Source organism: Chelmon rostratus, chromosome 5 (assembly GCF_017976325.1).
Source record: "Chelmon rostratus isolate fCheRos1 chromosome 5, fCheRos1.pri, whole genome shotgun sequence".
Taxonomy (NCBI): domain Eukaryota; kingdom Metazoa; phylum Chordata; class Actinopteri; order Chaetodontiformes; family Chaetodontidae; genus Chelmon; species Chelmon rostratus.
Window position 1 is genome coordinate 21,357,525 of NC_055662.1, and position 18,949 is coordinate 21,376,473.

The 18,949-nt window shown below is 42.7% G+C and overlaps 1 protein-coding gene across 1 annotated transcript in view; it reads right to left on the reverse strand.

Annotated features, from left to right (window-relative positions):
- Positions 1-291: 291 nt before the first annotated feature.
- Positions 292-18,949, reverse strand: part of dnah10 (dynein axonemal heavy chain 10) — a 34,642-nt gene continuing 15,984 nt past the window's right edge. Inside the window, exons 35-77 of the mRNA XM_041936452.1 lie at positions 14,962-15,153; positions 14,691-14,809; positions 14,442-14,600; positions 14,149-14,284; positions 13,951-14,073; positions 13,735-13,866; positions 13,391-13,607; positions 12,918-13,037; positions 12,632-12,777; positions 12,397-12,549; positions 12,041-12,301; positions 11,775-11,947; positions 11,578-11,671; positions 11,245-11,412; positions 10,926-11,114; positions 10,286-10,457; positions 9,990-10,193; positions 9,828-9,908; positions 9,410-9,607; positions 9,129-9,290; positions 8,854-9,028; positions 7,618-7,799; positions 7,355-7,491; positions 7,051-7,268; positions 6,665-6,886; positions 6,316-6,463; positions 5,875-6,154; positions 5,532-5,761; positions 5,156-5,429; positions 4,927-5,031; positions 4,648-4,802; positions 4,410-4,564; positions 3,983-4,166; positions 3,634-3,834; positions 3,016-3,225; positions 2,797-2,892; positions 2,534-2,705; positions 2,306-2,437; positions 1,958-2,169; positions 1,678-1,845; positions 832-1,012; positions 616-761; positions 292-438 (exon numbers count right to left, since the gene is read on the reverse strand). Of these exons, the coding sequence (XP_041792386.1) occupies positions 292-438; positions 616-761; positions 832-1,012; positions 1,678-1,845; positions 1,958-2,169; positions 2,306-2,437; positions 2,534-2,705; positions 2,797-2,892; positions 3,016-3,225; positions 3,634-3,834; positions 3,983-4,166; positions 4,410-4,564; positions 4,648-4,802; positions 4,927-5,031; positions 5,156-5,429; positions 5,532-5,761; positions 5,875-6,154; positions 6,316-6,463; positions 6,665-6,886; positions 7,051-7,268; positions 7,355-7,491; positions 7,618-7,799; positions 8,854-9,028; positions 9,129-9,290; positions 9,410-9,607; positions 9,828-9,908; positions 9,990-10,193; positions 10,286-10,457; positions 10,926-11,114; positions 11,245-11,412; positions 11,578-11,671; positions 11,775-11,947; positions 12,041-12,301; positions 12,397-12,549; positions 12,632-12,777; positions 12,918-13,037; positions 13,391-13,607; positions 13,735-13,866; positions 13,951-14,073; positions 14,149-14,284; positions 14,442-14,600; positions 14,691-14,809; positions 14,962-15,153 (7,329 nt within the window). The remainder of the gene's footprint in view (positions 439-615; positions 762-831; positions 1,013-1,677; positions 1,846-1,957; positions 2,170-2,305; positions 2,438-2,533; positions 2,706-2,796; positions 2,893-3,015; positions 3,226-3,633; positions 3,835-3,982; positions 4,167-4,409; positions 4,565-4,647; positions 4,803-4,926; positions 5,032-5,155; positions 5,430-5,531; positions 5,762-5,874; positions 6,155-6,315; positions 6,464-6,664; positions 6,887-7,050; positions 7,269-7,354; positions 7,492-7,617; positions 7,800-8,853; positions 9,029-9,128; positions 9,291-9,409; positions 9,608-9,827; positions 9,909-9,989; positions 10,194-10,285; positions 10,458-10,925; positions 11,115-11,244; positions 11,413-11,577; positions 11,672-11,774; positions 11,948-12,040; positions 12,302-12,396; positions 12,550-12,631; positions 12,778-12,917; positions 13,038-13,390; positions 13,608-13,734; positions 13,867-13,950; positions 14,074-14,148; positions 14,285-14,441; positions 14,601-14,690; positions 14,810-14,961; positions 15,154-18,949) is intronic.

Here is an 18,949-nt window from a genome sequence, read left to right on the forward strand (position 1 = left end):
ACCCAGGGCGAGGGGCTCAGTGCTGTTCTGTGCTGCCATCTAGTGATATAATAATGCAAGTTATTAAGTAAACATTGAGTGAAAGAATCTCATCGAGTTTTCTTATGTGTCTCTTGCAATGCATTTTTAAAAACATGTACAATCTTAAATCATAACTTATTTGTTTCCTTGTGGAGATAGCAAAAGTTTTTTCTCTTAAAAAAACAAAAACAAAACAAGCTTCCTTGTTATTAATTAACATGCGAGAGAGGATGTGAGAGCTAACCGACTCTGTGAGGCTGAGGGTTGTCTTCAGTCAGTGTTAAGGCATAAACAGACTCCCTGGAGCACCCAGTGGGAGATGTGCATGGTGGTGAACAGGTCTGCCTCAAACACCAACCCTACACCCATTGCATTCCTCCGCAAGGATGTGGTGTACACCGGTGTCCGCAGCGTATTCTGCAGTACAAAATGCATGAAAATAGATAGATGGGAAATTGCAGTGCAGCAGCAGCATTACACACAGTGAAATAAGTGAAAAATTGTGAAATAAGACTACACACAAAAGTTAGGAAAACCCATCAAAATAGTAAACTGAAGCACTGTATGGAAGCAGGTAGAGTCTGTGGTACACACCTGTAACCTGAGGCGGCATGCTTCTATAGGGATGACTTTGAGAATGGGCAATTCAACAACCAGAGCTTTGGGTTTACTCCTCATTAGGCAGCCCCTCTCTGCGTCCCAGTCTGCTCCCTCCAGATACAGGCCAGACACAAAGCAGCCTGCAGGGAATAACTCTATCAGTCTTCATAACTCATCACTAATCATGCTGCGAACAGTAAGTGTCATTACCCTGTCCAGGTCTGTCACTGACTTCACCCTCACTGTGGTACTGGGTCACCTCTGTGTACAATGTGGAAAGATCCAGAGGCCAGCCATTTTTCCTGCAAGCAGCTTGGACCAGGGCAGTCAGGTAGGACTCTGGGATATGGAGTCCTGAGAGCCACATAACCTTTGGCTCTCCCTCCTCCACCTGGTGGACACAAGGCACATACAAACCCACTCACTGGTCACTTCATTGGGTACGCCCATAGTAATGCAATTCAGTATAACAGCTCTGCCATGAATTTGCTTTTACAAAGCTGTGAGAAATGAAATAATTCCACTTTATGTTTTATTATTGAGGTCATGGGGGGGTGGTGGTGTTGTGCTGGAATGCATTATATTGAAAGGTTTCTAATATTCTGCCCCTCTGAAGTATGTAAATGAGTTGGTCAAAATATCAGGAACACTTCTCAGTATGATGCATTTCAACACCACTGCAAACTACAACCTCAATAATAAACAAGTATTTAACCTGTGAAGGTGGACTGTGATATGGTCATCGTATTTCCATAATTCGCTATGTTTTGTCATTATTTAACTTTACTAGTATCTACTGGATTTAGAAATGGATGGCATTTATTCCACCAGGGCCAAATGTCCTATCTCATAAAGTTAACTAAAGTGAAATTTAATTGGGTCTTCCTCGGCTCATGGTACACCCTCTCCCCATGTTTCATGAAAATCAGGCAAGTAGTTTTTCAGTAATCCTGCTGACAGACAAACAAACCAACAAAGCAGAGCGAACACATAATCTTGGTAGAGGCAACTATTCGGTAATGCAGGTTACATATAAGAGGTCATCAGTGATCTCACCCAGCAACTATACTGTTCATAACGCCTGTTGAAATGGCTCATCCAGTTGCCGAGGGACTTCAGAGTGTCAGGTGCCAGCTTCTTCCAAATGGCAGGGATATGACCATTAAAAAGAGCCCGAGCGACCTCATCCAACTCACTGCTCATACCCACCTCACCGGCCAAGGCCTAGGGGGCACAAGACAATCAGAACACACCTTACCCACTGTGAAGCACACAGACAAAACACCTGTCTGTCTGTTTTCCCAATTTCCTGTTGTCCTCTGCCACTAATTCTCACCCTCTGCAGCTCAGCCAGAGAGCGCTGCATGCGGACCACAAGTTTGTTGAAGCGCTCTAGTTCTTGAAGCAGCACCACTGAGGTCGGGGAAATGTCCCTGCCAAACGTTTTACTGATCACATCCATGTCAAATAACTTGGGCAGCTTGTTCTGAATGTCCTGGGCCACCTGGCTGATGTACCCATCCCTACTGATGCTTCCACCAGATTCACCTGTGGCACAAGACAGTTTTTAAAAAGACATAAGAAAGCATGGTGGCAAAGAATATAATGAATATTACTTCCAGGGGTACTTTCATCTTTTGAGACAAGTTAAGAGGGAAGAAAGATAAAAGATGCCAAACGACACCTGTCTGAGGCTGCAGGTCTATTAGGTGAGTCCACATGTCTTTAGCTGCCTGTGTGTAGTATCCTATTTCTGCGTTGGAATGAAGACCCATTACCTCTGGTGTGTTTGCCAGTGGCAGGGTCTCAATCTCATCTGCAACAGAAAACAAGCTAAAGCTGTGAGCGATGACAGAAAATTAACTATTCTTTTAAAGTAAGAGAATGTTAAATAATAAAAATGACAACTGACCAACATATATTTTCTTGGGCCCATTTGGAGGGATCTTGTAATCTACATCCTTGTTGCTGAAGAAGTGGAAATCTCGAAAGGTGTAGAAGAGGAAGTCCCCAAAGTACTCATCCATGTAGACAGTCAGGATCCTGCGGTCAAAGCTATCTATAGCTCGCCCACCATACATCACCTATAAAACATTATCCCAACATGCTACACTTACAGCATCAGCTAGCGAGATAATCGATAGATAATTTAGTAAAACACAAAGGTGGCCTAACCTCCCCAATAAGGTATTTAAGACTTCCCCAGGGAATGTTGCTGTCGCCTTGGTTGTGAGCTTTGGTCAGGTAGGTTTCCAGGATCTCCATACACACCTGTGGAGTTTAGTTAGATTATTTAAACCACTAAAAGGGGAATAGAACAGATATTATACTCCTTAAATCAAGACAAAAATCAATCATTTCCAATATAGTGTAATAGATTCCCGGGCCACTTACAAAGAAGTCAGACTCGTTGAAGTCATAAGGGACGTTCCAGCCAATCTTGCCATACTTGCGTCTCTCTTGCACCACAGCATGAAAGAAGGCCAGCACATACACCAGGCTGCAGAAGGCAGGGTGTGGGCACGTAGTCAAGGTCTCATTGGAGATTTTAGAGTACGTGGCTCTCATGTTCAGCTTGAGACCATTGGGAGGTTCCGTCACTACCTGCATGCAATATTAAAGTACATGACACTGACAACTTTAAAAACCTGTCTCTACCATTTGTAGTTTGTAGTTTTGCAGCAAAATCATCCATCAAAACACAGTCTCAATGAGCCATTTGTTCTCATATTCAGCTTTCAAGACCGCTTAGTGTTGGCAATTTGTTTACAGACTTCCATTCTCATTGAATGTGGTTATCATCACTGGTGTGGACAATTATCACAGTATCAGTATCACCTTCCTGTATTTTAAATGCAACAATGTCACATTCCAAACATATAGATTATAAACTTTCAAATACAACACCTATTTGAGGAAATCCTTGTGCCCGCTACTGGATCTTGGAAACACTTCCATCTCCAAAACATCTAAAGAAAACACTAATGAAGGTGAAGTGAAAACCTGTTTCACCTTCAGAGACTTTTGCAGTATCCCAATGGGGAAATCCTCAATGGGGTTGGTGGTGACCCACAAACGGAAGTTGGGGTTGGGCTTGGTGATCCTCTCTAAGGACTTCTCCAGTTCCTTTAGCCACTTCACCAGCAGGTGACAGTTCTGTAGCATCAACCACTGACCACGGGACACCGCCCTCTCCAGCAACTGCAGTGCCACCTTTATCACAGGTACAGAAAACAGTTACCCTAAACTTCTCACTTTTTATTGTTACTTAGTGCGACTACTTAGTGATCTCTATACTCATTTCACTTGACCACACTTAAAGCTTCATAGCTTTGATTGGAAAAAAAAAAGTTTCCAGTACCTTCTCTTGGCCTTGACCCATAGCAAGGAAATTGAATTTGTTGCCTCCAAAGCCTGACCTCTCTGCTAGCTTCATGAGGTCACTACCTGGGTCAGAGCCAGGGCTCAGGATGAAGACAATAGGGGAGGAAGGTGTGCTCTGCTCATAAATTGCATCAAAGTTGATCACAGGAGGCTGTACATATCTGAGCAGAAATACAAGAAACATGTTGAAACTTGGGATCTTGATTTCTCTGTTTAAATAACTATATCTTCTATAAACTAATAACCATTTAGTCAACCTAAGCTGCACCACAGTGGTGTGTGTGTATATATATATATACACACACACACACACTGTGTATACTGTATACACAGTGATAATATATGCATATATACATACAGCACACATATCTCTAACTGCATCATTGCAATAGAAACAGTCTCACTTCTCGCCCATGGTGACAGTGACATAGTCAGTCACAGCTCTGTAGACTCTATCAACACGGAAGCAGCGCAGCAGCAGCAGCTTCTGAAAGGCTGAAAGGTTCTCATCATATTTCATGGGGAATGGAGCCTGTTCCGGTCCATCCAAGTCATACCACTGTAGAGAAAAAGAATGAAGGTTAAACTCTCAAGCAATTAAGTTAAATGCCTGTGATAATTCCTGTCACTGTGGTCACATACAGACTTCCAGACGGTTGAATTTTTCTCCACATCATCAGGCAGAGAGCCAAACTCCTCAGGAAAGAGCTCTGCGAGTTTCACTATGTCCTCCCAGCCCTGGTCTGGAAGCCAGTCACAAGGCTTTTTGCGCTTGCTCTTTTCCAGGGATAGATTACCTTTACACCAAAAAAGAAAATTTGCTTTCAACATTGAGTGAATACACGTGTATGTGTGTGTGCATGTAATAACTGTAATCTAATTAAATATTTTAGATGAGTTCAACTTCTCTGGATATCTCACCCTTGACAAAGAAGTCCAGCTCCTCCTGAGGTGCTCTTCCTTCTGCCTGCTCAATCTTGATGGCCATGTTAAAGGAAAAGAGCAGCTTGTGTCTCTCAAACAGACCTAAGGGTATGCAGTCAGTTCAAAGTTACCAATAAACATACAAAGTTATCATAAATACCATGCTTTATCTCAACAAATTAACCGTTATTTCATCCACTCTGTTATTCTACCTTTATTATTTTACCTGTGCAGCCATAGTTATAAACACTGTGCGTCAGAGTGTTCATGATGTTCTTCAGTCTTTGGAGTAGTACAGAGTCAGGCAGAGATCTGCGCAGTGAAAAGTCAAACACTTCCAGGTAGGAGGCTAGAGAGTACTGGTACATGCTGTTCACCAGAGCCATTTCTGTCAGTACGAAGAACAGGATTGCACCACGCTTGGCAGCAGGTCGGTAGCCGTCTCTGAGTTTATCAATGTCCATGGATGTCTTCTCAGCCAACTTTAGTTTCTCAAATACCTGATGATCACAACAAAAACAACTAAAAAACTAGGATCAATAACTTCACTCACATTTCCATTCTTCCATGAGTTCACTGATGCTTGCTGCAGCTAAACTGACCTCACTAGCTTTTGACTTTGTTTCCTCCAGTGTGTAAACCAGCTCTGTGTTATCCAACATGTTGCCTGTAGATGTGGCCAGCTCTCTGAGCAGGGAGTCCCCAAGATTCTTCAGCAGCTTCTTATTGTTACTTGTCTCTTGGATCAAATGCTCACGCTGCTCCTCCAGCTCCTTCTTCTCAAAGCCCATGATAACACTCAGCAGCTGGTCCTCCAGACCCTTAAGGGTCACTACATGTAACAAAGATACAATAAATGGAGAGACACAGACAGATAAATCATGTAGTACATGCTGTACAAATGTTACAGACAAAAGTAATGGTTGCCATGCTAAAGGATCTTACCAGTATAATTAATGACCATAGCTTTTCCAAACACTGATGGGGAATATTTGGGGTTAGCTAGTTTGGTGTTGAGGTATAGTTTAAAGTTGGGATCATAGTCAACCTCCTTGTCACCCAGCACGATGACCTGTCTGCCCTCAGCTCCTTTTACATTCTTCTCCAGGACATTGTCAATCACAGGGTCGATGTACTCATCAACATCTTGGAAAAGGAAAGGGAAGCCATATTTGATGGCCATCTCTAGCTGCTTCAGGAAGTCTGGATCGTTGAAAGATGAGATCTAGGGAAAAAAAGGATGGTTACACTGAAGGACCACACATTGTGACTCTTTCCAAAGCCCTGATTCTGGGGCTGTCAGCAGTGGGAAGCTGTCTAAAGCTGTCATGCTGGGAGTTGCGCGCAGTAATGACACACCACTGAATAAGCATGAGACTTTTCTACCTTGAGGTTATTGTTTTCTTCCTTCTTCTTAATCCAGTTGAGGGCTTGCTGTTGAGGGTCAATACACATGGGAAATCGGCTCCCTCTGGTTGTGAGAATTCCATTCTGCACTGACAACTCATCTGGAGGCAAACCCTCTGAACCCCATCTGTCACACAGGGTTAATTTGACACCCAGTTAGTGCCCCATGGTCAATGTTGAGTACAGCCAAAATAAAGACAAATCCACTTTTTTTGCAAAAAGCACCTGACCTGCTACCACACCACCTAATTCATATCATTTGCCAGGACAAATTCATTTCTTGTGTTTCAAGTTTCAAAATCTGTCTAGAGCATGCACGCCTTCTCACCTGCTGATTTCTACCTCATCAGTCAGAAGGTTTTCCAGTTTGAAAGGCTGGCTCAAGGGGATGCCTCTCTCCTGCACATCATTTACCCATTTTTGGTATACCATTTCATTCCTGAAGTCCCAGCTGAAGGCCCCTTCGTAACTCAGGAAAGCGGCAGAGATCAGAGAGTCACCGAGGAGACGCACACGCCGCTGTTTCAACTCCTCTAAATCATGTGTCCAACTGGGTGACAATAGTTGAAAAGAGAGAACAGTAAAGAAAAATAGGTGGAGACACAAAGGGATGAAGAAAAAGATAAGATAATAAGATATAAAAATAAAAACAAGCACATCTTAGCAGAGCTGTTTAGGCTCACAGGTGCATGCCTGTGTCTTTTACAGCCTCACCGTTCGTTCTCAGAGCTCAGGCCAGAGATAAGTTTGTCAGCAGCTACCAGCCTCCTCTCCATGAGCTCAGCCTCCTCTTGCAGCAGCTGTTTCTCCTCTATAGCAGCTTGGTACTTCTCTCGAAGAGCCTGCAACTCTTTCTGGATATCGCTAAGCTCGCTCTGAATGCTCTCCAGCTCTCGCTTGCTCTGAAAGAAGTTCTTCTCTAGGCGTGCCACCTAAGAAAATATTGGAAATACAGCTGTTTAACCTGTGTTCCATCTTGCAGAGCATGTTGAAAAATCACATACAAACCTTACATTACCTTCTCTCTCTTAGGTTTTATCTCCCTGGCAACATCACAGTAACCCATGATAGCCTCGACAAATTTGAGCATTCCTGAGCCAGCCTTGCTGATGGCTTGCATCTCCTCAAAGCTCGTTTGGAGGTTCTTTAGGAAGCCTAGCCAGGGTAAAATGCATAGAAAAACAATGGTGGAATACTTGGCAAGCGCTAGTGCCACTATCATATAGGTTTTATTATTTGCAATTTTCTGGTATTTCTGCATTTATCATGAAGCCAACTTACCTTTGACAGTCCTGACCTGGTTGTTATTTATGGAATCACAGTCCATCTCCATCAGGGAGCGCAGGAAGTTAGCCTCTGACATCATTCCTTTGGCTGACTGCCAACTGATGTCCTTGTAGCCACGCATCACCAGGATGCACTCACAGACCACCTGCACCTGTTTGGGTGGTTTGGCAAAGGAACTGCACGATGGTTCAGCAGGAAGATGCAGATAGATGGAAAAGATAGATTAACAGATGACATAAGTTTGCTGTTTTTTTCAGGAATGTTAAGTCCTGGTGTTGCATCATTGATCAGTGCTCAACTGAATAGTCAAGAATAATAATCAAACCTCTATACAGTATGTTTAGGATTATTTTGTGCTTTCTTTTTTGTAAACATACAGTACTTTTTGGCCATTTTAGGAATAATCACAACACAATAGAATTACATGAACTGTTCCACTAAAGAACCCGTCTAGCCCCTGGAGTTAACATGCCAATATGCTTCTTTGTCATTTTTGTCACTGTCAGTAGGTTATCAATTCCCAAAGAGAATGGGGCATCTGGAAAGGAAGGTTTGTTTTATTTGTGGAAATAGATCACTATTACATATTGGAGTGCTAGAGGGGAGCGTGTTCCAGCCAAAGTGATTTACTACCAGATTTCTGTAGTGGATATCAGATTGATAACAATATCAATCAATACCAGATGTGTACTGTTTGGAGGAGGAGTAGCATGGTTGTGATTCCAGCTGGCACCACTGAGTTTTAGGATAGAAAGCCCAGTATACAATTTTTTGGTCGGCGAGTAGTAACATTTCAAATTTGGTCCCCCTCCCTCCGATCTTCTCCTTAGCCTCGGAGATGTATTGGATTTTTTGCCTTATATGCAGTATAAGAGGAAAACATATAGTCAGTGCTACGAAAGAAGGACCTGGAGAGGAAAAGAGGCAAACTTTGAATGAGGTACATATATTGTGGAATAACAATGATTTTTTCAATACATGTTTTCTCCCTGCCAGTGTGATCTGCAAGCAGTTCCACTTTTGAAAATCTTAACTTTTGTAGCTAGTACAGAGAAGTTGTTGACAAATAGTCATGACATATTTTAGGAAATTCCTGAATAGTTAAATGTTGTTTGGGAAAGAGTGAATGACAAATCAGATTTAGCATGGGTGTCTGCATCATAGATGTCACTGTTTATCTGTTCATTTATCCTGATAACTTTAGACATCATTGCTAGGAGGACAGTTTACCGGATTTCTGTGACATCTGATTTTTCCAGGTCTTGTAGGGCAATGCGGGCTGCTTCTAAAGCCGGCAGTGCTTCAGCCAGGGAACTTTCAGCTTCTGTCTTCTCAACGGCTATCACTTTGTTCTGCTCTTCGATCTCTTTTGCTTTGTCCTCTGCTAGAGTCTTTTTCTCCTCAGCTAGAAGAAAAGGGAATTCATACGTGGTTTGTAACAGGTCTGTTTGGTTTTGGAAGCCCTCGGTACAACCCTAAGTTCAGAGATGCAGGTAGTCACTGACCTACAGTCGTGTTTGTGGTGATCTCGTCCAGCAGGGCCTCACAAGCTGTGGACTTTTCAGCGAGGACCACCTTCTGTTCTGCTAGCTTAACATTCAGCTCAGCCAGCTGCTCACTGGCCTCCTTCAGTTTATCCAAACCTCCCTCGAGACGTTTGCACTGAACTAGAACACGGTATCAAACGAAGTCTTGCAAATTATCACAAACGTATTAATGCAAAGTAGCTGTGTGGCATCATCTAGAATTGTCATCACAGAATTTCTAAAATGTTCCATGTTCTCACCCAGGATGTATTGGTCCTTTTCCTCCAAGAGGTTAGAATAAGTGTTAAGGTAGTCCAAGTAGTTCTTTGGAGTAACATAGTTACAGCGCCTGAGTTTCTGCTGGAATAGTTTACTGTAGTGACCTACAGAGCTATGAACCATGCACACATGAGCTATCACTGCCACAGAGTGTGCCTCAGGAATCATTGGACTTTCACCTGTAGAAGAAACAAAAAATAAATTCTTAAAAAACAAAAGAAAAAACATCTCTAGATTTAGGGATAATATTCCAGCTGTAGGTCTCATCACAGCTAAATAAAGTTAAAAAAAAAAGCCTTATGTCATTATGCAAAGTCTGTCTTAAAACAAACTTTTCCATACAACAGCTGCATTTAACAAATGCATTTAATGGAGGTATAAATGCTTGTAATTACACACCGAGGAAAGACTGAGCCACTGCAAGTAACGCTTGCGGAGGCCATGGCAGGAACCAGTCTATCACAGTGTTATTCATCAGTCCTGAGAAATAAATACACACAGTTAGTAAAGCAAAATCAGAAATTATTTGAAAATCAAGTGAAGCCTGACTCCGTATTTCACCTGGGAAGTTCCTGCAACGTGTCCTCAAGGTGTCTCCCACTGGAGACATGCCTAAAACAATGTGTAGATTGTTGGCACTCTTGTTGACAAAGTACTGCCACACACTCTCTTTAGAAGGACCTGCTCCCATCTTAAGAGCCTCATCACGAAGCTGGTTGAGAAGTGACTCCCTCTCATCATCAGGGAACAATGCAGGAACAATGCCTATAAAGAGAGCCCATGATCAGACTACTATAGCTGTAGCTCTTAGGACGGTTAGATGCACAATGAGCCAGGAGGTTAGAATGATAGCCAACCTGAGGTGAGCATGTTGTTAATGAGTTCCAAGAAGCCTTCTTCAGCAACATGGGCATCAGTGAAGAGGAACACTGTCTTCTTATTTTCAATGCCAAGCTTCATGTATAGTGTTTTCAGGTCGTCGCGGAAGTTTGACTCATTGTATCCTCTGCTTAGCGTTATCTCAAACACCTGAGAAAAGTAGATTCCATCACTAGATGCTGGAGATTTCCAGAAAATACTTTTCTATATATGCTGTTTTACAACATAGAAACCAGAGTTAACAAATACTTTTAACGAGAGCAATAGTTGAATGCTGCTTCACCTTGCAAACCCTCATTTTTATTTCAATTTGTCCTTCAGCAGCTTTAAAGTGAAAAGACTGTTGTTGTTTCCACATTGGAAGACAGTGTCCCTTATAACTATATACTGAAAGAACATTCTTATGGCACTAGATGAAAATATTCTAGATGTCTTGTATCTTGTGTACATAACCCCCCCTTGTTTGGTATGTCATATTTGGTGTCTAGTGGTGAAAACTTTAATAAAGTTGTATTTGCTTTTTCTGAAGTGTAACTAGCAGAACCTATATGACTTTTATCAGAATAACTCTAAGCCTAAAGAAATGAAAACTTCATTGCCCATCTTGAGTTTTCCAACCTCACAGCCAGCAGCAAAGGCAGCGAGCTTGGTGAGGGACTGCTTGCCAGAGCCCCCCACACCGACAAGCAGTGCATGGCCACGATCAATGCGGAGTATGCGGTGCACCCGGGTTAGATGTTCCAGAGCGTCATCAAACAGCACTAGGTTCATCCTTGACTTGTTCTCGTTGTATTCCTCCAAAATTTCCTGCACAATGCAAAAACACAGCAGTATCTCCAGTATATCTTAAGACAGAATGTGGCAGTAAATCCAAAATCAAATTCCCAAAGGAACATTAGACTGAGACACCTCTTCACAATTACTAACTTGACAATACCTGAAATAGGGCTTTTGAAGCTTCATAGTCCTGTATGTCCTCGTAGACCCTTGGTTCAGTGTCACTGATGGCTGTCCTGTAGTCTCCAAAAAGAATTGGATCCCTCATGACTGCCTCCATGTCTGACTTGAAATGCTCCTCAATCAGGTTCTTTATGTGGCCTTGAACCTGGTGGGAAAAAAACACATTGAAATGTTTGACACAACACTACAAAACCATTCAGTAAATAGTAGATTTTGAGCCTACATTTGTAATTACAGTTGGTGAACAATTACACATATTGTGTTTGTGAACCTACAGTAAATACCTACTGCTATTATTGATAATCATTACCAAGGCTTTGTCAGTTTCATCAATTAGTCTGTCATGGAAGATTCTCAGGCACTCATTTCTCCAGACACGCACAAATTGGGAAACGGTCAAAAATCTGTTGGAAAGAAATCAAGCAAAGCAAATACATTTAGAAACATAGACCTCTAACTGCAAAATTTCTGTTAATTTTTTACCAGAGTGAATGTGCTCGATCACACCTGTCAGGTTTGGTGACGGTCAGTCCATTGTAGACTCTTGACAGGTCCCTCAAGTTGAAGATGTAGTGAAACTTGGCAGGAGTGGGTGGCAGATCTTTGATGATGTTGTTGTACAGTTCCAGTGTGCAGATGGTGACTTTATCACAAACCTTCTGTATCACGTCCTCAAACGACTAAAATATTTAATGAAGTTTATTAAATCTGAGTGATCTATGGACGATTGAAATTCTGATATTTATTGATTTATGTGTGACAGAGATACTCACTATGGTGTGGCCTTTGATAATGGAAGCATAGATTAGGTGGAGGGACTCCACTGCAGGGAAGGGGATGCTGAAGACACTGAAGAGCGAGACAAAGCGGGGATCCACCTCGTTCCTCCCACCTCCAGCCTTTCCCATGGCAGCAATGAAGTCAAGGTCTTTGAGAATTTTGCAGTTAAGCTCCTTCCCTCTGTCATACATGCCTCCTCTGTCCAATAACAGCTTCAGAAGTGCAATTGGCTGTTGTGTGCCATAATTATCCACCTGGATGAGCATACAGTATATTACAATAAAACAAGCACTGTCACTCACTACAGCAAAGGACATAAGAGATTTCACTGGGAGCTTAGAGGAGGTACCTTTGGCATATTCATGTCATCAATAAAGACCAGCAGTCTCTTTCCCATAGGAGGCCCATAGGTTTCTTTGGTCCTTTTCTCCACATTGGCCTCCAGATTCCTCTGCAGGTCCATTGAAGTTGTTCTTGATGAGAAGTTGATGATCAGGGTAATCTAGAAACAGAGGGGAAGAAATTTAAACTCAAGTGCTGTAACAAATGTATTCATGCATACTTACAGTAGATGGTAAACTCACCCTTGAATCTGCATTGAGGTTCTTCAGGAAGTTATTAATGATGGCAGTCTTGGAGGTGCCAGACTCTCCAACCAGAAGCACTGGTTTCTTTATCTTCACCATCTGTTCCAGGATCCAGCTGGCTCTTGTAGTGTCGACAGTTGGCACTAAAGCAAAAATAGATGATGACAGAATCAAAACACAGAAGGAGCTTGGCAGGGTGAAAAAGTTTAAATCCAGCACAGTATGTATGTATACAGGACACTTGATTTGTTCTCGCCTCAGAGTTCACAGAATTGACCTTTACCTAGAATGTCAGTAAACTTCATTTCTGGGTTGTGAATGTATTTGGTGACCAGAGAACTCCAGGGAACCCACTTTTCCAGTGTACTTTCAAAATGGAAATCATACAGAGTCGGAAGGTATCCTGTGTGGACGTAGACATTTTGTTAAATAATTAGATAGGAAAGCGGCATAACAAAACTCTCCTGCATGTATTCATGTGGAGAATAAAATTGTTAGAAAGTCAAACAGGGTTTGTTAACGTCATGATATTTATTCACTCAACCTAAAACCATCAAGCAACCCTGTTCATTGATTTTCAACAGTGTCTGCAATGATGCAGTATTTTTTAATATATAGTCATAGCTCCCAACCCTGTTCCCTAATATGCAATATTACATGTTACCCACAATCAAACTGTATTTAAAAGGGTAAATGCATAAACTTGATAACACATGCTTGTTTCATAATTATCTACAGTAAGTACTTGCTCTTTACCTGGGATCTCGCCAGGTCCAGCAAGGCCTTTCTCATCATGCACTGTCGTTAAGCAGGAAAGCCTTTTAATGAATTCATCAAACTTGGTCCTGCCGCTCTCCAACAATGTGGCCCCTAGTGAGCAGTATAGAGCTTCCAGGAAATAACATTCCAGGACTTCAGCACTGCTGCTCTTACTTTCAAGGAGCGCATCCAGTGTCAAGCACAGCTGAGTCACCTTAACACACAGCACATGCACAATTTAGTCTGAATATTGGACTATACTCATCTTCATTAAATTCTTTATGCAGAAATACAACAAAACTGGTACCGGAGTGCATTAGAGATGGATGAGATTAACCTACCATGTTCAGATCTGTCTGAGGGACAACAGTCTTTAGTTTCTGGTACTGTTTGCCATCAACAATACCGTCCACAATCATGTCAACAGAGCTGTGCACGTATTTCTCAAACAGTTTGTTGAGCACTTCTTGTTCCTTGAAAAAAGCAAAGACAGTGTTGAAATGTTTTCAAATCATAAGCAGTACAATGACTATGCAGTGTGTATGGTTTTCTCATACCCTGCCGGGTCTGTTGACCACCCATCTCTGCCAGTATGGTGTGTATCGCAGATTTTTGGGGTCAACAAAAACCATCCCACTGCGGGAAACAGTAGCAGGGGAGGCATACTGCAGATCTCCGACCTGTGATGGTAAAGTTTCATTATATTATGCTCTGAAAGTTGTTTTGCAGAAAAGTGTGGGGCAATTCAGACAAACCTCAAACAGCAGGGCACAATGACTCTGTAAACGGATCCGTTCTCCATTGGCTAGAGTGAGAAGTTTGTTGTCATCCATCACTGAGTTCATATTCTCAACCCACAGGGCATCCACATCCCCATCGAACAGGATGTACCTGTGAGTCAAAGTTCATGTCTTTATGTGGCGTTCCACAGAAAGTCTTTCTTCTTCTTATCAATATATGAATGAATGAATGACATTGCTGGCATATTGCACATTTTAATCAACTGATTGATTTAATGCTTCCTTTGAGTTTTTTTTTTTTTTTTTACCTCCGTTCTTTTTTGTCAGTAGGCTTATTGATATCCCGGAAGATGTTGGACAAGATCCCATCAGTCCAGTCTCGAGTGTCAGGGTCAAGAATACCGTAAAGTTCAATGACACTCATGGCTTTAGGGTTCAAGGGATACATCTTGGTTTGCAAACCCAATCTGATGATGAGAAAAAAATTAAAGGTTACGATTGTCCACACAGAAGATCAGGATGGTGGCTTAATCCAGTAGATGTAAACTGACACTGACTTCGTCTGAGCTTGACACAATGTGCTGATCACAACTGATTTCCCTCCACCTGTTGGGCCCACAACCATAGTAGTGTGTCTGGTCATCATCGTTTCATACATCTGCACAACTTTATCCACCTGGAAGAGACCACAGACAGCATGAAGAATAGGGTGTATCAAGGGCTAAAACAAGCAAAAACTAAATCTTTGCCACTGAAACTCAACAATCTTTAAGTTGTGTAGGAAAGCCTGTCTCTCAGGAATCAAATCTAAGACCCCAGATGAGACACCTGGTGAGGCAGTATGACGTATTTGTTGTCTTGCAGGATCTGTTCCACAGCATCATTGAAGTTGGGATAGCGAACACGAGGGCAGTCCAGCCCAGGGAACAGATCTGAGATGAGCCCGAGGAACAGAGGCACGTCCTCAAACACAAATTTTGGCAGGTTCATGTCCCTGAGAGCACGCATCAACACCACATCCTGTGTAGAGGAAAGCCCACAATAATGGCGAATAAGTGACAAAAGACCACAAAGTAATACAACCCCCCTCCCAAAACAAGATTTTAATTAATGTACTAAAAGTGTGAAATATTTTCAATAATTTCAAATCTTTTAATGTTTCTTAAACCTGCAGTTCTCCAGAAAAAAACAAAAAACATACTGTTACGTGCAACAGCAGCACTGTGTTTTTTGTGTCTCTTCTCCCCCTTCCCTGTGTTCTTTCCAGGTGATTACAGTACTAATACACACACCTGCGTGGGCTGGCCCTGCTTGCGATTGGTTCCTGCTGGCCTATCACAGAGGGGAAGACCTTTTAAAATGGAGGACGTTGCTGGCCCTTCTCGCTCTCTCGCCATTCTTGTGCTGATGTTGCATTTGTTTAGTTGCGTGGTGGTTTTTGGCTGTGGTGGGAGGTTACTTTTCTATTTGGGACTAGGTAAGTGGGTGCCCGATACATTTTTACACACACACAGGTGATTCCACTGTCTAAACTCACTAGGCATATTGGTTGTGCCACCCCTGTATTATTTTTGAGATGTTCCTTTGTTAGACAAGTCAGGTAGGCATTTTGTTTGTGTCTTATTTTCGTTAGACAGTTCAGTCAGGCCTACTTTTGTTATATTTATTTCATTTGTTTCGGCACAATCACTTTGTCCCATCCTCCCCCACCTGAGTGTTTTTTTTGTTACAATAAACCACACTTTTTTTCACTTCCACTGTGACTTGTTCATTTCTTGATTGTCGTGTTGTCGTCTGCCTGGGCTGACCAGGTGGCCGTAACACAATTGGGGGCTCGTCCGGGATACTTTTTTCCTGAGCTATGACAATCAGAATTGTTGAGTCAAAGTGGTTGTGTGATTGAGAGCAAGCATGAGCTTTAGTTTGCAGGACTTTATTGATGATCCTAGTTTTGAAAAACTTGATTCATGCCGCAAGGATGATTTGTTATGTATTGCAGCACACTTTAATATTCCTGTACAGAAGTATAGTGTTAAAAAGGAGATCAAAAATAAAGTTTTAGAGAAGCTAGTGGAGTTACAGGTCCTTACAGACCCTCTTGCTTCTGTTCAGGCAGAGGCTGAGGCTCCTCCAGAGGAAGTTTCTGTGGCCAGACCAAGTGCTTCCTCTGTGCCAGATGATGATGGGGGACAGCAGGTTGCACAGACCACACCTCATGTGGATAAGACTGTCCATGAGGGTCCTCCTGCAACCTTGCCTCGTTTTGAGCCTTTCTCCCCAGAAAGTCATGGGTTTAGTGGCGATGCCAAGTTAAAGGTTCGTTTAGCTCGCCTTCAACTAGAGGCACAGGAAAAGGAGAGCAGGCGGAAAGCAGATTATGACCTCCAACTGCAGGTTCGCAGGTTAGAAATAGAGGCTGATAAGGAAGTCAAGTTGCGGCAGCTTGAGGTAGAGGCCATGAGAATTTCCTCGTTGCAGGTGATGGCACACACATCTGAGAATTTGGCACCTTCACAAACAGTTTTCCACAAACAAAGTTTCGATGTTAGTAAGAATATTGCTCTGGTCCCAACATTTCGAGAAGCAGAGGTTGACTCTTATTTCAGTGCATTTGAAAGAATTGCAACTGCACTAGAGTGGCCAAAGGACATGTGGCCTATCCTTCTTCAATGCAAGCTGGTCGGTAAAGCACAAGAGGTTGTGGCGTCTCTTTCCTTGGAGAATAGTTTAAAATATGATGTGCTGAAGGAGTCAATTTTGCGTGCCTATGAGCTTGTGCCAGAGGCTTACAGGCAGAAATTCAGAAATCACAAAAAGTCATGTGGTCAAACCTTTGTTGAATTTGCACGAGAAAAGGGGGTTCTTTTTGACAAGTGGTGCAGTGCTAATGATGTCAAGAACAGTTTTGAATCTCTTCGTGAGCTGATGTTATTAGAAGACTTTAAGAATGCTTTGCCTGAGAGGATGGTGGTTTTCTTAAACGAACAAAAAGTGACTACACTGTCTAGAGCAGCTGTCTTGGCTGATGAGTTTGTTTTAACACATAAAAATGTGTTCATGTCTTCTTCCCGTCCTGACAGAGTCACAATGTCTCGCCCCATGAGACCCGAATCTGGCCACGCTCCTTTTGAAAAGTCTAAGGTACCACAATCAACCCCTCGAGACACTCGTGAGTGTTTCTATTGTCACAAGAAGGGTCATGTCATCGCTGATTGTCCTTCTTTAAAGCGTAAGCAACAGTTTCCCTCTAGCTCCTCACAACCAAAAGCCATGGGTCTGATTAAGACTGTTTCACTTCCAGACACCGAAATGTCACAAGATGACGTGGAGGATGATGAACCTGATCCCTGTTTCAAACCCTTCATCTCAGAGGGCTTTGTTTCACTTACTGGAGATCCAAAAGATCAACAGTCTGTAACTGTCCTTAGGGATTCAGGGAGTGCCCAATCCCTTATTCTAGAGGGCATCTTGCCTTTATCATCTGAATCATCATGTCACTCAAGTACAGTAGTTCGTGGTGTTGAAATGGGTTTTGTACTTGCTCCTCTACACAAAATTCATCTTCAGTCTTCCCTGGTCAGTGGGTTGTTCAAAGTGGCTGTCCTTCCTGCTTTGCCCATTAAAGGTGTTGATTTCATTCTTGGCAATGACATAGCTGGAGACAAGGTTGTGCCAGTCCCCGAGGTAGTAGACAGTCCCGATCTAAACCTCGAGTCCGACAACACAACCCAGAAATGTGAAATCTTTCCTGCATGTGTGGTAACCAGAGCCCAGTCCAAGAAATATGGTGTTGACTTGTCTGATTCTTTCCTGGTTGTTGAGCAGGATCCTGATGCTGTGATGGAAGAGTCTGAAAGTTGGGTAAAGCTACCAAACGCTATCGAACCTGCAGATGCTGCATCCTCCTCTTCCAGTCCGGAGGTTATGAAACTACCAGCTACCCGAGATGAATTCATTGCAGCACAACAAGGTGATACCACACTTTCAAAATGTCATTCTTCTGTTCTCAGCCCTGTGGAGACCAAGATGAAGAAAGTTGCCTACATTTATGATGATGGCCTGTTGATGCGTCGCTGGGTTAACACTGCTTCGGAGGAAGATGCAAATTGGAGTGCACCTTACCAGGTTGTTGTGCCTAAGGCTTATCGTTCGCAGGTGCTGTCCTTAGCTCATGACCATCCATGGTCAGGACACATGGGGGTGACGAAAACCTACAACAGAGTCCTTAAACATTTCTTTTGGCCAGGACTCAAATCTGATGTTGTCCATCATTGTCGTACTTGTCATATATGTCAAGTTACAGGGAAGCCCAACCAGGTTATCCCCCCTGCACCTCTTTGCCCCATTCCAGTAACGGGAGAGCCATTTGAAAAAGTTATTGTTGATTGTGTGGGACCATTGCCCAAGACTAAGGCTGGAAATCAATTTCTACTAACAGTGATGTGTGCTTCCACCAGGTTTCCAGAGGCCATACCACTCCGGAAAATAACAGCTCCAGTTGTCACCAAGGCTTTGGTAAAGTTTTTCACAGTGTTTGGTCTGCCGAGAGTGGTTCGATCAGACCAAGGGACCAATTTCAAGTCTAAGGTGTTTGCCCAGGTGCTTAAAACTTTAGGCATTGAACATAAGACATCCAGTCCTTACCATCCCGAAAGCCAAGGAGCACTTGAGAGGTTTCACCAGACCATGAAATCCATGTTGCGCAAGCACTGCCTTGAGTCTCAGAAGGACTGGGATGAAGGTGTCCCATTCATTTTGTTTGCCGCTCGAGAGGCTGTACAAGAATCACTAGGTTTCAGTCCCGCTGAGCTAGTGT